A 14,705-nucleotide genomic window follows, 5' to 3' on the forward strand; every position below is an offset into this window, starting at 1 on the left:
GCTTCCTCTGTCCGAGAGTGAAAGCTCAGTGATTAGAGCTGATAGAGGAGGGCAGAGGCTTTCATCTGCTTCTGGAGACTAAAGCAGCAGGATAGAATGTTAGAGACTCAGAAAAAGCTGCAGCAAAAGTCAGAATGCCCACAATTTCTACATCAAAGACGATTTCTGCTCGGCAGAATAAAAGCAGACCTTTCCCCCTTTGCAAAGTGCTTTGTATTCTCAGGGAAAAGAGTTTATTATCACGGCTTAACTCTGACCAGACATCAAAGATCTCATTAAAATCCATGAGCCGCACTTCTGCCACATTTTATGCATTTGCATTGCAAACTTTGACTTTGTTTGGCTGTAATAGGGATTTTTATGGCAGCAAGCTGCTGATGAAATATGCTTACTTTGACTATAGTTTAATTTCTACACAGAGGAGCCGCAGAAGTGACCGAGGTACTTTTGTCATTAATGCACAAGTGAATTTGTTTCTATTTATAACAACAAACAAGAAGACAGGATGTTATGGTAAAAGAGAAAAACTGGAGGTTTTCTTTTGGCTGAAACTTTAGCCTAAACATGGAGGAAAAGAGCTAAACTATTTTAACCCTTGTGCTATGATTCCTAGACACTTGAACATTGGGAGTGGGGTCATCTAGACCCACTAGACAGTGCTCTGAACCTTTTTTCTTCAATGATTTGTGATCTTCACTGGTGTCCATGGATTACATGAAATCTTTCCACCTTTATCCACCTTTGTCATGGTAGGGAGAACACGTTAATGGAAGGGTGGGTCATCAAAGATAGCACAAGGGTTATTGTAAACAGCCATGAGTCATCTCTTGATTGCATTTTAGTTTTCTGTGTCGGTCTTTAAAGCACATCTGAGATCAGTGATGTCAAGGTGCTTGTGAAGGTTGGAATGAGAATTTGACTTCAGACTGATCCATTTAGAGATGGACCTGCTGATGTGTGAGAGCAGCATCCCACTGCAGGAACAAGAAGATTTAAGTTCACAGGTCAAAATGGATCATTTTTCTTGTCAAGAACAGATCAGGAGAGATTTTAGGGATGGGAATGATGAAGATTATTTTGGGATACAAGTGTATAACGGTAAATCTTTTGGGCCGATGATGACTTTATCATGGTAGGATCTGCTCAGACCATGCATGGATAAACCCCGCAGCCGAGACGCTGATGGTGGTTGAGGCCAGTCCATATTGGTCCAGGTGGAGAATGGGGCGGAGGGGGGCCAGCAAAACCACCTAGAATGTAGAGATAAACATTCACGAATTTAAAAGCAAAAATATGATTGAGATTGGCTGAGAAAAGAAGGCAGGGAATTTAGCTATTGGTTTAGAGTGAAGGCTTAATTGATGAGTAGATGAGCAGATCCATCAGCAACTTAAGCCGTCTTGAAGTCCAAATTCAATGCTCTAATTCCCCCACTTCCCCTGTTTTCTGCTTTTAACCTCCCATCAGTTGCTGAAATTAGTGAACTCATCCAAACATCCAACCCCTCTTCCTGCCAGCTTGATCCAGTACCCACTGCTTTGATCAAGGCTACTGTCCCTTCTCTGTCCCCACTGATCACCAGCATCAGCCACGCCTCCCTCAACACTGGAACAGTTCCCACTGCTCTCAGATCAGCAGTAGTCACCCCCATACTAAAAAAGCCTGGTTCAGACCCCTCCAACCTCAACAATTTTAGCCCAATATCAAACGTCCCATTCATTTCAAAAATTCGTGAAAAACTGTAGCTGCTCAACTCCACGCTCATCTCTCCGGCAACAATCTATGTGAACAGCTCCAGTCTGGTTTCCGTCCCCTCCACAGCACAGAAACGGCCTCCTCCTTACAACAGATGCTGCTTCCATTTCCATCCTCCTCCTGCTAGCTCTGAGTGCAGCGTTTGACACCGTCTCCCACCCCGTCCTTCTGGACAGACTTTCAAACATTGGCATCACTAACCTTTGCTCAGCTGGTTCCATTCCTATCTTTCAGGTCGCACCCAGTTCATCCGGTTAAAATCATTCACCTCTACCGTGACTCCAATCACCACAGGTGTGCCCCAGGGCTCTGTCCTGGGGCCCCTTCTCTTCATCATCTACCTCCTCCCCCTCAGATAGCACAAGGATTTAAAAAAAAAAACTTATTGCAGTTTATTTCAAGGAAATTTCTGGTGTTCCAGGATTTTACCTCAAGAAGACAATTGGAGAGGGAAGAAGGTGGAAAAGTGGAGCCAGGCTTGGAGGAGATGTAGAGCTGGGTGTCGTCCACAGAGCAGTGAAAAAATGGATGTTGTGTGTCTGATAAATGTGACCGAGGGGGAGGAGGTAGATGATGAAGAGAAGGGGCCCCAGGACAGAGCCCTGGGGCACACCTGTGGTGATTGGAGTCACGGGAGAGGTGAATGATTTTAAAGCTTCACTTCATTGATTACGTGAAGTTGTCCTGGTTTTAGAGCTGCAAAGCAGCCCCAGACCATCATACCTCCATGTTAACTTTTGCTATGATTTTGTGAAATGTGAATAGTCTAACTTTAACTCTAACGAGACGTATAGAAAGGTTATGTTAGACTTTTAACTATCAGTCCACAGAATATTTGTCTTAATGTTTTTGAATCTTTTCTAGATGTTTCTGTCAAATTCTCTTGTGGATTTCAACAAGGAGAGATCTGAGGAAGTAAAGAAGTATTTGTGTTACAGAAAAATGTGCATGAAAGAAGTCCATAACCTTTGGCCATTAGGCTCTGGTCGGGACCATAGATGGATAAACCCCAGAACCTAAACACTGATGGGGGTTAGAGGTCAGACCATGACAAAGCATGGCTCCAGGTAGAAAAAGGGGTGGAGGAGGGACAGCAGAGCATCTAGAATGCAGAGACAACCATTCATGACTTTACAGACGAGAGTATGATTGTGATTGACTGAGAAGAAAACAGACTATTTAGTCATTGGTTCAAAGTGAAGGCCTCAGTGATGATGATGTGCAGAGTGACAATAGGACTCAGTGTACCTGGAACTGAGCTGGATCTTCATTATTGAAATTGCGGCCCAAACCTTTTCGTTAATCTCCAGCTGTTGAATCACAGACTCTGATCCTAACAGAGAAAGCCAGCACGTGTTGTTCTGTATCTTTTGGAACCTTTTGAACGGTCTGCCGCTCCCGGGAAGATTCTCAGTGTCGTGTTTTACAGTTTTAAGAAAAAGAACTACTAAAAAAAAAAGGACAAACGACAAAGGAAGCCCCCCCCCCCAGCACTGAAAAAGCTTCAGATAATTGCTCACTGCCTTTTACAACCGTCTTGTTTTAGATTTTGAAAAATTGTTGGCGTCTTACCGTAAATCATCCAGATATATCTAAAAAAAAGTAGCTTCCGCTCATCTGACAGAATATCAAACTTATGACTTAATCACAAAACATCAGAAATGGATACATTTTAAAAGTTACATCTGCCCTGAATTACAAAGGGAAATAATTTCCAACCCATACAAAAGTAGTAACCACAAAAGGCTCTTCCTATAGGGCTTTTTTTGGACATGCCTACCAAGCTAATTGTTGGTCATCTGCTCCAGTTTGTGTTGACAAATTTGACACATGAATCAAAATGCTTACATTTGTAAATGGACTTTAAATGCAGCAGCACTTCATACATAAACACGAATGACTTTTTTATAATCTGTGACAATCTGTCCAGTTTAAAATTTTAAATGTCTTTTCCCTCATTGTAGAAAGTTATGAATTGTAGATTTTTGTTTTTTGAGTTTTAAGGTCCTTAGTGGGTCCAGAGCTCAGCGGTAGAATCAGGAAGTGTGTTATTAAAATCTGCCACACACAGCTCAAATGGAAGATGAACATTAAAACATGTTTGTAAATAAACAGTAGTAATGATATTTAGTGAAATGTAAAAAAAAGATCAAGTGAACAAAAAAAATATTTTCTTTTTTTTTGAGGAATTTATTCCAGTTTTGTTAAAGCCAGCAGTACCTGTTTGTCAGGTAAACCTCCACATCCCAGTTTATTTCTGTGTGATCTCCACAATCATCTTCCCATCGCTCACATTTCCTTAACATTCCATGCATACAGACTCATATTAACTACTTTTTACAGCATATTATCATCAACGTTATCCATCCACACCCCCCTTCACATGAAAACACTGTACAGATTCATGGTTGGAGCTCAAACGCCATAACATCTTAAATTCTTACAGTAGCAGCTGAGTACCGTCGTTTGCTCTTGTTGCTCTGACAGCTGCGATTTGTTCTACAAACTGGGAAAGTTTCATGCAGATGTAACACGGAGGGGTGACAGAAACCCCGTTATGTGTTCGGAGGGCCTCGTCCCAGTAACGGAGGACACATCAAGAAGAGAAAGACCAAAAAAAAAGAAGGTAAAAAGAGCCCAGAATTTCCTCCCCCTCAGCCAGCTCCAGCTCCATTTCACCTGTCAGGTAAAGGATGTAAAGCTAAGCTGACAGCAGCAGTGGCGTCTATAAGCCGTGGGATCGTCCTCTTCACCCTCCAGTACTGCCGGCCGGCGTGTCTCACAGCCCAGCGAGGCGCTCCTCTGCTGCTCGAGCTGCCGGCCCGCATGAGGACAGGACTCCAGTGTCAGGACAGTTTGCAGTAAAGTGGCACAAATGCAGGAGAAATGAGATACTTCAAAGTGCAAAGAGTTTTGGTCGCTACTCTGACAGGCATTTGTGTTTTGGCTCATGAAACATTTGGGGCTGCATCGATCCAGGAAATAGATGAGCCCGGTGAGTTTGAGATGAACAGAAGCTAAGCCAAACCGAGCCGGGCCGGGCTGGTTTTGCTTAAAGGAGTGGAAACACGCCATTCTCCTCCTGTGGCGTCTACCTGCTGAAAATGTTCTCATACTCCAGCAGTATAAGATCCACTATCTGGTTCTGGTAGACCATGTGGACCGCCATGTTCCAGGTCTCGGTTTCAGGCCGAAGCAGGGTTGGGCCGAACACAATCGCTATGCTTTGGTTGCTCATTCGGTTTTCCTCGCTATGGTCGATCACCCTGAGGGGACAAAAAGAGGAATCAGATGGTAACCATGGAAACGTGGAACAAATTCTGCACTTCTCTCCCTAAAGTCTGACTAGGATCATCATTAGATCTTTTGTAAAAGTGGTTTCTTTAATGATTATGCTGCTTTTAGCCAAAATCAAAAATGTTGTTTTCTAAGACATACTTTCTGCAGAGCAGGAGGAGTTGATTAGAAATTCATCCGAGTTGTGGGCGGGACTGTTGGCGCAGAGCCCCCCCCCTCTTCCCGTCATCCATTTGTTTACATGCTCTTCCGGTAGCTTACAGCCCCTCACACCCCCAACCTAACATAAATACCGGTGTAAGAAAAATGGTAATAATAATAATAAATAATTGATACTTTATTTATCCCACAATGGGGAAATTCTTCTCCGCATTCTTCTCCACTGCAGCCGAACCGCGCTTAGGAGGCAGCAGTGTTTATGGGTCTTGCCCAAGGGCCCCCACTGGGTCATGTTAATTGCTCACCTTTGATTTGGTAATTGCCCCCAGTACCATTGTTTATTTACCATTGTTTTAATGGAACCCCGGATTCCTGCATGGCAGCCTTCTACCTCACCAACCGAGCTACCCAGCCCTTACAAGAAGTCAAACCATATCTGGAGCTCCAATAAAATACCTAAAGGCATTTTTAGTGCACCTGGAGGAGCAGGGGGACATGGTCAACCCAGTGCACCAGAGTGGTTCAAACCAGATTAGACTGGTTGATGCTGACTCCTAGGAGTGCATGGTGTGCATTATTGGAGATATAAAGAGATATCAAGGCAACCAGGCTTGGGACCGGCACAGAAGTAGAGAAGGGAACAGGGAGCAGCCCGAAGTCTAACCCTGGTTTCACGGACGGAGGGCGCCGCAAACCAGCATGAGCTAAACCGGCTCCTGATTTTCTTTCTATCTATCATCAGAAAATGTCATAAGAACACGCTAAAGACGCCCAAAATGTGATGTTCATCAGATCGGGTCTCTAACAGGGCGGGGGATGTATTAAACAGAGTTATACCATGGTCTGGGTGAATACTCGATTCTGATTGGCTGCTGGGTGTGCATTAAAAAGTGATATACCACAGGCTAACCGCACGGTGAAAAAAGAAGTTCCGGTCAGCTAGCTTAAATGTTTTGTATCACTGCGCCGGCTTCTTTAAAACAACCTTTTGCTTCATAATTTGGACAAAAACAAGCGGTAAGAGGTGAACTTTCTCTCTGAACTGATGCTTTATTTAACCCATCGGAAAGATCAGCATATATATAATCGCTTTATATTGGCAAGTATGACTGCAGCGGTGGTGCGGCGCGACTATTTGTTACGTGGTGCGGCATAACAAATAGTCCACTTTTTGTGAGAAATTGGAAAAAAACGAGAAGTAAGGACTAAAAGCGGGTTCATATTCATTTCTTTTGTAAGTGACCATGGTATAAGCGGGTTGATGGCCTTCGTAGTATGCATTATGTCTTTTTAATGCACTTCGCGGAAGCAACCGTCCTCCGTTCAGGCTTCCACAGCGTGCGTTAAAAAGTGATAATGCACACTTCGTCGGCCATTAAACCTTACATGATCATCAATGAAAGATTAGGGATTTGTTTTTTTAGGATTGTGTCTGCCATTTAAAAAAAAAAATCTAAAATGAATAGAAAGCTAGTAGACACCCATATATAAGCACCGTATATTAATGTAGAAATATTTTCTATTCCAGACCAACTGTCAAAAACTATATACATTTTATTGTTGACAAACAACAGAGAATGAGCCAATAAATCACAACTCTACCATTGAGCTTTTAGCGTGACAGTGATTATTGAAGGCCACCAGTAACATGCAACTTCAGAGGGAAATGAAAAAATAGAATAGGAGTTTAAAAAATGTATTTTTAGTGAGTCACAAAAAGGTGCAAAAACTTTAAAGCTCTTCTTGGAATGTCACCACACATCTGTATTTAAAACTCCACATTGATTCTATTATCTGAATGACCTCCTAGGGTTTATAGCTGCTGGTCCTCGTGCACGTTGGTGTGAGAATTCTTAAAAGATAACAAAATAGATAAGCAAGGCCTTAAAGCTTACTTCATGAGGTGTTTGAAGAGCGCCTGCATGGTGTCATGATTGGGTTTGGGCAGCTGTCTGACCAGATCCTTGATGGCCTGAACGCGCTGCCTGTAGTCATTCATTTCTGCAGAAGAAAAGATCAAAGTCAAATGAACCGGCTTCACAAAACAACACCGTTTTCCCAAAGGTATCAAGCTGTCAGGTTTAACCGTGAAGGTGTTGGTGAGACTGTGGGAAAGTTCAGCAAACTCATAAAAAGAGATTGCTGTGAAACAAACGGAAACAAAACTAGTGTTTGAGCAGATTCAGTTTGTCTGTGCATCTAGGATTAAGGATAATGGTCAAAAGGAGAGTTAAGACACTGGGAGACCAGATGTGTGCAACATTTTCAAGTTAAAAGGATCTTGCTAAGTTTAAATGAAGTAAAGTGTGCACAGTTTGCTTGATAAGGATTTTTAAGCCATTTCTCCATGAATTTGCACATTTCTGTTTTCCTGCACTGATGAGCATGAGCTATTTGAGGTTAAACAACGTAGACCAGGTTCACATCCGTATGACAAACGCATCCTGGAAATGTTAGTTTATGTTTCAGTGACCGGAAGTGACATCACATTGACGAGAACAAATTTAAGACCTATTCATCCAGAATTTAGGCCAATTTAATGCATAATAAGGCCTAATTTCAGTTCAGTTAAAGGTAAGACTTTTGAAGGATCTGCAGCCACCCTGATGGAAAGACTTCAGACTTGACTTGGACTTGCAAAAAGAGACGTGAGGATTTCTATGTGTGTCTGGAGCCTCAGTAAAGTAGTTTACACTGAAGTTTCAGAACAATTAGACTGCTCCCTCTCTAGATTAAGGTTCACCTTTCAGGGTCTCACTTTCACTGATTTATCATTTTGGCATGTTTTTTCCCCCAGCTCATTGTGTTCTGCCTCCTGATTGGCTGTTGACCTTTGAGAGTTTCAAGAAGACAGAAAAGTGTGAAAATGTTCACGTGGTCTGAGAAAAGTGTCTCAGGTGTGTAGTGACAAGTTTTACAGTCTTAAAACATCTTTAATCCTTCAGATTTCCCCTGTCGCCAGGTAGTTTTGGAATGTAACCCCTGCGATAAACCAGGGCACACTATGTTTCTTTTGTTTTTATTAACAAACCCCACCCCATCCACTTAACCTCTTTTCTGCATGGAGAAACAGGAGCAGTAAAGCTGTGCAGTGTGGATAAAACCAGACTTCCCAAGAGTTTAAACATCAGCTCTGCACAATCCTGGGTTTGCTTAATCTCACTTTGGCAGACGTGTGCAGCGCTCGCCGTCATCACGGCAAAATGAGTTTATGGTTCCTTGGGTTCTTCAGAACATTTTAAATCTGGGTCACTCCAGCACTGCACTGACAGAATAAATGTTTACGCTGCTTATCATAAAGATCGCAGTGCTGGGAAACAAAGCAAAGCTGCTCTACAGGTCAGAAATGATGTTTATTAAAAAATAAACACACAAAAAACCCCACATATGAGCCAAAACATGAATTTGGTGTAGATGTTTTTTAAATTGTTCTTGATAAGTGGACAGAAGTCAGGGTTGGTGTACGGTGCACGTACTGATGGCGTTAACAAACTGCTGAAACAGAGCGTAGGTGAAAAGCGGCTCCGACAGCTCTCTGAAGAACATCTTTAAAGCCCCAGTGGTCACATGGATGTCCTCCCACTTTGGGTCCGACAAGTTCACCTTCTCATCTGAAGACACAGACCATTTATTTAGTGAGTCTTTTGAACGAAGAGAGTCCGAAAGTTTGGAAGCCACTTCTAAATGTTGGGTATAAGAGTTCCAGAGAGCTCCGACTCACCGTGATTGACGGCAAAGCGTAGTTTTTGTATGACAGCCAGGTTCCCGCTGACTCTGTACAGCCCATCGATGCTCAGCCCTGGAGAGGATCAACAACAGCGCGGTAAATCAGTCTCACAGCCGCCGTGTGTCAAACCTTCTGTGTTATCTCGAGGCTAAGAAGCAAGCCTTTTTTACAACAGCTAAAGCCCCACGATGGGGTTAGTGAAAAGAACTCACCTTTGCTCTCCACGTGATCGATGCACAGCTTGACAAAGTGAGGCACCGTGCTGCTCTCCCTCTGACACAGGCTGGCCAGACTGCAGCCAAACACCTGATCTGAAAATGGATCAGACAGGAACATTAGCTGGTATAGAAAACAAAAAGAAATTCTTTTTCTGTTTTGGAGTACATTTTAGCAGCCAGATTTCATCTCTTTGTTTTTTTTCTTAATCTTGAAGAAGAGGCTGAAGGCCTCTTGTGTTGGACATATTTTACTTTAACAACAGATCTCTACATAATTTGTGTCAATTACATCAGTCAAATCAGTCTATTAAAGTCCAACTCTTTGGGTGGAGTACCTTTAATGTATCCCTTGTCTCTGACTGACTGCAGGGTGGGACGACGGGACAGGAACTTCCTCAGCTTGTGTTTGGTCTTGTCAGAGGTTTCAGTAGCGGTGGCCGGCTTGGAGGCTGCAGAGAAGCGTTGAGACACGACAGCGTTATCCACCACGCGCCTCAGCGCGCTGATCAGCATGGCTGCTAGTTTGAATGTTTCAGAGAAACGAAACCGATATGTTTTTATGGAGCAGCTGGCACATAAGCCTCCTTCAAGCAGCTTCTGTACTTTGCTCTTTCTTGTCGGCATTCTATTCAACCAATCAGTAACGGGCCTTTTGGACACATTTCTCATCCCCAAAAATCAGTGATGAAAGTCAGGCAAGGAAAAAATCCCTGAACTTTTCTTTGAGCGATATGGCGACGCAGAGAGAAATTTTTGAAAAATACATAGTCTTAGATGCATTCTGGTGCATTCTGGCAGCTCGTTATTCACTTCTTAATCAAGAAACTAAGACTAATGGGAGCATCATCATTTGTCATTCAAACCCCTAGTTTGACTCTCCATTAAGGACTTGCTGGTCCTAAAAAAGAATTTGGAAAATTGCTCAAAGTAACACAATCCTACAATCTACGCTTTTCCTTAAAGCTGCAAAACATACAATTGCTAAAATATAGTAACATCAAAGCCCCAAATGGCAAAAAGAACACCAGTAACTATGATATTCTATGAAAATACCTCAGTTATTTATACATTATTTCTGCTTTAGAAATGACTGATGTACAACATCCACTTGCACTGTTTTCTCAAACTATAATTACATCAAAATATGGGATCTGCTTTAAACTATAATTCTATAACATAATACATCAATTCTTTAACACCAATACTAAGTAATCTGGGAAATATCAAAACAAACATACAAACTAAGCTAAACATTGTAAACATTATTTTTTAAGGGAGTGCGGGTCCAAACCATCAAATACTTATAATTAATGTCAACTATACTGAACTAAATCATGGTAATTAGGAAATACAAATAAATTAGATAGATAAATGTATTCAAAATAAAAACTGAAACTCAAAACTAAAACTGTAATTATTTCTGAATTTGGTTTTGAGATTATTTTACACAAAAAGTATTTGACCTACACTACCTTAAAAATCTTTTTTTTCCAGCCAAGACCACTTCAATTTGTTTTTTATCGTCTTCTCACAACTGAGGTCGTGACCACGCTCAATAATGACGATGCCTGCCATTATTTTAACACAAATTTGATCGCAAACTCTTCAGATGTGTTTGTGAAAGTTTAGCGTGGGTCCGCCAGTTTTGGTCTCTAGGGAAGCGAGTCACGCTGACCACGTGGTGCAGACAGAGCCAATCAGACCCGTCGACGCATCCGAAAGCAACTAAAACATCCCGTCATTGGTCAATTAGGCCGGGAAGACGAGAGATGGCCACGACCATAGAGGAAGCGATCCGCGGAGAAATATAGAAAATAAAGCTAAAATTCGCCGATTTCAGACCATTTTCTAATCCGGAAAGCGATTTGTCCGTAAAGATCAGGTCTTTATTTCCCGGAAAATACGTTCGGTTTGCTCAAAAACCCGGATTTCCGGGAATTCCCGGAAGACTTTCATCACTGAAAAATCAATATTTTGATTTCAGAATTGCGTTCATCTGCAGTTCATCATTTAGCACTGAAACAGACCTTTCTCTTTCTTAGACACCCTGGAGTCCTTCTTTTTTTTCATTTCTTCACCAGGCGACTCGGGCAGGTCTTCTTCCAAGGCCTCGTCAGATTCACAGGCCTCAAACACAAAAACAGACACAAAGACGTTAGATACCAGCGGCCATAAAACGTCTCCAGCCCTGACCTTTGACCTCTAGGAAAAAGGTTTGTTTATCTTCTGTTGCAAACAAGCGAGTTCAGAAAAAGATGCAGATACTTTTGGATGTTTCAAAGAAAAACACAGTGCTAACTGAGAAGAAGCAAAAAGAACATATCTGTTTTTTTCTTTCATATTTAAAAAATAAAAAAGGAAAAAGAAAAGCTGAGCTAAATGTCTGTTCTGAAGCAAACATCAGTTTTTACAAACTGATTTTTTAAGTCAGTTTAGTTTAATTGAGAACAATGCAGAGAAATATGCAATAAATATTAACTGACGCTCATATTATTAAGGGCATCTCAGCCTCTCGGCTTTTCTTATGAAAAGGAATCTTGACATTCCATTATTTATTGCCTTATTCAGCTCTGTGGTCAGACGGAGGGTGTTGTGAGAGGGGGGAGGCACTGGTCCTCACATGTGAGTGGACGGTTTCCTCCAGCGCGTTGAACCACTCGGTGATGGTGCCGTCGTTGTCGCACTGGATCAGCAGGTCTGTGCCGTTCTGGATCTTCAGCTGAAGAATCCAAGAGAATTCATTTTTAAAAAGTCTGTTCAACTGGGCAGAAAAGGTTCTTAAAGGAGTTCAAAAATGAACATTGTCTTGGCCTAGCTTAACCCTTGTGCTATCTTAGATGACCCCCCCCCCCCCCCCCCTTCCACTGATGTGTTCTCCCTACCATGACAAAGGTGGATAAAGGTGGAAAGATTTCCTGTAATCCATGGACACCAGTGAAGATCACAAATCATTGAAGAAAAAAGGTTCAGAGCACTGTCTAGTGGGTCTAGATGACCCAACTCCCAATGTTAAAGTGCCTAGGATAGCACAGGGGGTTACATGAACTACTTCATGCTAAATCAACTTATTTGAGCTATTAAACTTCCAACTGTTTTTATCTGTATAGCGCCTTTCATTTAGGTTGAAAACAGAAAAGCGCTTTATATAAAAGCAAATAAATTAGCCACAAAAAAGAAAATTTTGACAGAAAACACAGGACAATCACACACAGTTGGCACCCCTCCCTGACCAGACCCCCCCACCCCCCATATAACCCTGAACAAAAACGTAAGAACTGCAGCTTAATAAATAGATTAATAAATTACAGTAATAAATAGATAAAGACTAGAAGACTAAAATAATGAGGCAATTACAAAATCATGTATATTATATTTGTGTAATATAATATTCAAGCCTCACAGTAGTTTGTGCAGCTTTCCTGTGTCCTCATGAATGAGTGAAGGCTTTACACAAACACATCTCTACTGACCTTCAGTCTCACTATCTGCTAAGGAAATGCACATTAACAAATGACGGAACGCCCATCATAACTAACCCCAAGGCGATTGTTTGATCCATTCACGCATTTTGAAGTATTCCCCTAAAAACCCGCGCTCTCATCACCAGCCCCTCCCGTTCCACAAAAGCCAGTGGGTCCTTACATTCTGACATCACAGACTGAGGAACAGCCCCTTCCAGGAAGAGTCTGCGCTGCCAGCACGGCCCTCAGGCTAACACACACGCCCAGTTTCACCGCGGAGCAAGCAGTGATCGAAAAACGCTTTTGTAAGGCTCCCCAATATTCACATTTCTCTTTGCAGAGTTTCAGATGTTTTTTGTTTTCGTTTGGGAAACGTAGACACACTGCCAAGGGCGACTCTAGGTTGATGTCATGAAATGGGCGGCACCCACAAGTAGCAAAAGGCGGTGCCTCCAAGATCCAGATGTTTTACTTCTGGGTAGAAAAATTGAACAGGAAAAGTAACTCATATTTTTATTTAAAAAATCGTTCTTTTGTGTGCCAAAGGTAATATATATCAGTGTTTTTCAACCAGTGTGCCGCGGCACACTAGTGTGCCGTGAGAGATGGTCAAGTGCGCCGTGGGAAATTGCCCTCATTAACTGATCTAAAAACATTTCCCATCTCCAGGAAATCAGCTCTTTGTTCATCCAAATAGGCCCTGATAAAACACTAAGTAGTTAGGAATATAAAAGATTATACTATTAAATTTTCTTTGTGTTTATTTAATTCTATTAAATACATTTTGATAAGAATGACGTTACCGCGATTTACCTGCAGCTATAAGTGTTTGCGGAAAAGTCCCGCCCCTTTAACTGTCTCAGCCAATCATTCTTGAAGGCTTAATCCCATGTCATCAGTCTGACCAATCAGAAGTGGTTCAAGTCTTCACTTCCTTGTTCCAATTTAGCTCGTAAAGTCGCTCAGTTCTAACAAAAACACCAGCTAAAGCTCGTCTTTAGCGGTGTAGCTTTCCACAGAGTCTGGTGTCAGACCGTGGAACAAATAAACAAAACAATGAAGCTCAGAGACGCGAGTCTTTCTTCCCTCTTTCGGTAGTTTTCACACTACATCTCCCATGATGCATTGGCTTAAAGGGACAGTGTCTCAACGCACAATGAGACCTCCTTGTTTAACGTCTTGAAACCACAACAAATAGTTTCTAAATTTTCTAACGTAACTTTTATTTCATCTTAGAAAAAAACTGCTGCAACTTCCTGCTTTTTCCACCACAACTATCACAAAAATGCACGTTAGATTGCGGGGGGCGCGGGGGGGGCTCGATCAATAAAGACCATGAATTTCTGCTTTTTTTTTTTCTTTGGATGCTGGTGTGCCGCGGGATTTTTGGCAAGGTTAAAGTGTGCCGTGGCTCAAAAAAGGTTGAAAAACACTGATATATATCATCATATATGTGGACATAGTTTACTGTGAAAGCTCAAGAATACTATGATAAAGGTCCTTTAAGTTTAAGGTAGATTACAAAAAGCTAGCTAAAAGTAAAACTATTTTAAGATTAAACTCTCTTAAACCTAGGCTAGCTTAACTCTCCCCCCCCCCCCCCCCCCCCCCCGACATGTTATAGATGAGTTTGTGTGGCATTTTGTGCTGCAGACATACATAAAAGTATATCAAAAGTATTTCTTTAAAGTTTATTTTAAACCCTTGGACTTTGTTAGCTCACGTCGTCGATTTAAAAGAGCTCATTTTTACTGGTTTCTTTTGCGTTCTTGTTCAGCTGCCAACTATTCCCTCAATAGATCTGAATGTTGGGCCTCTCAACACACAAACATTAAAGGAGACTACAAAAAGATTGTACATGTGAATGTATTCATATTTGAATGTTTGCTGTTTATTGTAACAGTTTTTTGCTCAGCAAACGTTTCCATGAATAGAACAACAGATACAAAAATATATGTATTATTTACTGCCTATATATTTTCCTTTTACTTTAACACTTTTTATTTATTTATAAAGATTAAGTTAAGGTTTTGAATGTTTATAAAAGTTCATCATATTGGATACCATGACGGCCCTTTAAATAATTTC

The 14,705-nt window shown here is 41.6% G+C and overlaps 1 protein-coding gene across 6 annotated transcripts in view; it reads right to left on the bottom strand.

Annotated features, from left to right (window-relative positions):
• Window positions 1-3,922: 3,922 nt before the first annotated feature.
• The window catches only part of LOC101158884 (rho GTPase-activating protein 12), a 65,435-nt gene continuing 54,652 nt past the window's right edge, over window positions 3,923-14,705 (bottom strand). For all 6 annotated transcript variants that reach the window (XM_020710647.2, XM_020710648.2, XM_011485970.3 and 3 more), the window contains 8 exons: window positions 11,777-11,875; window positions 11,184-11,283; window positions 9,492-9,605; window positions 9,151-9,249; window positions 8,933-9,010; window positions 8,688-8,822; window positions 7,107-7,212; window positions 3,923-5,021 (listed from right to left, as the gene is read on the bottom strand). In XM_020710647.2, coding sequence (XP_020566306.1) covers window positions 4,847-5,021; window positions 7,107-7,212; window positions 8,688-8,822; window positions 8,933-9,010; window positions 9,151-9,249; window positions 9,492-9,605; window positions 11,184-11,283; window positions 11,777-11,875 — 906 coding nt within the window. In that variant the 3' untranslated portion in view covers window positions 3,923-4,846. The remainder of the gene's footprint in view (window positions 5,022-7,106; window positions 7,213-8,687; window positions 8,823-8,932; window positions 9,011-9,150; window positions 9,250-9,491; window positions 9,606-11,183; window positions 11,284-11,776; window positions 11,876-14,705) is intronic.

This window comes from Oryzias latipes, chromosome 17 (assembly GCF_002234675.1).
Source record: "Oryzias latipes chromosome 17, ASM223467v1".
NCBI lineage: Eukaryota > Metazoa > Chordata > Actinopteri > Beloniformes > Adrianichthyidae > Oryzias > Oryzias latipes.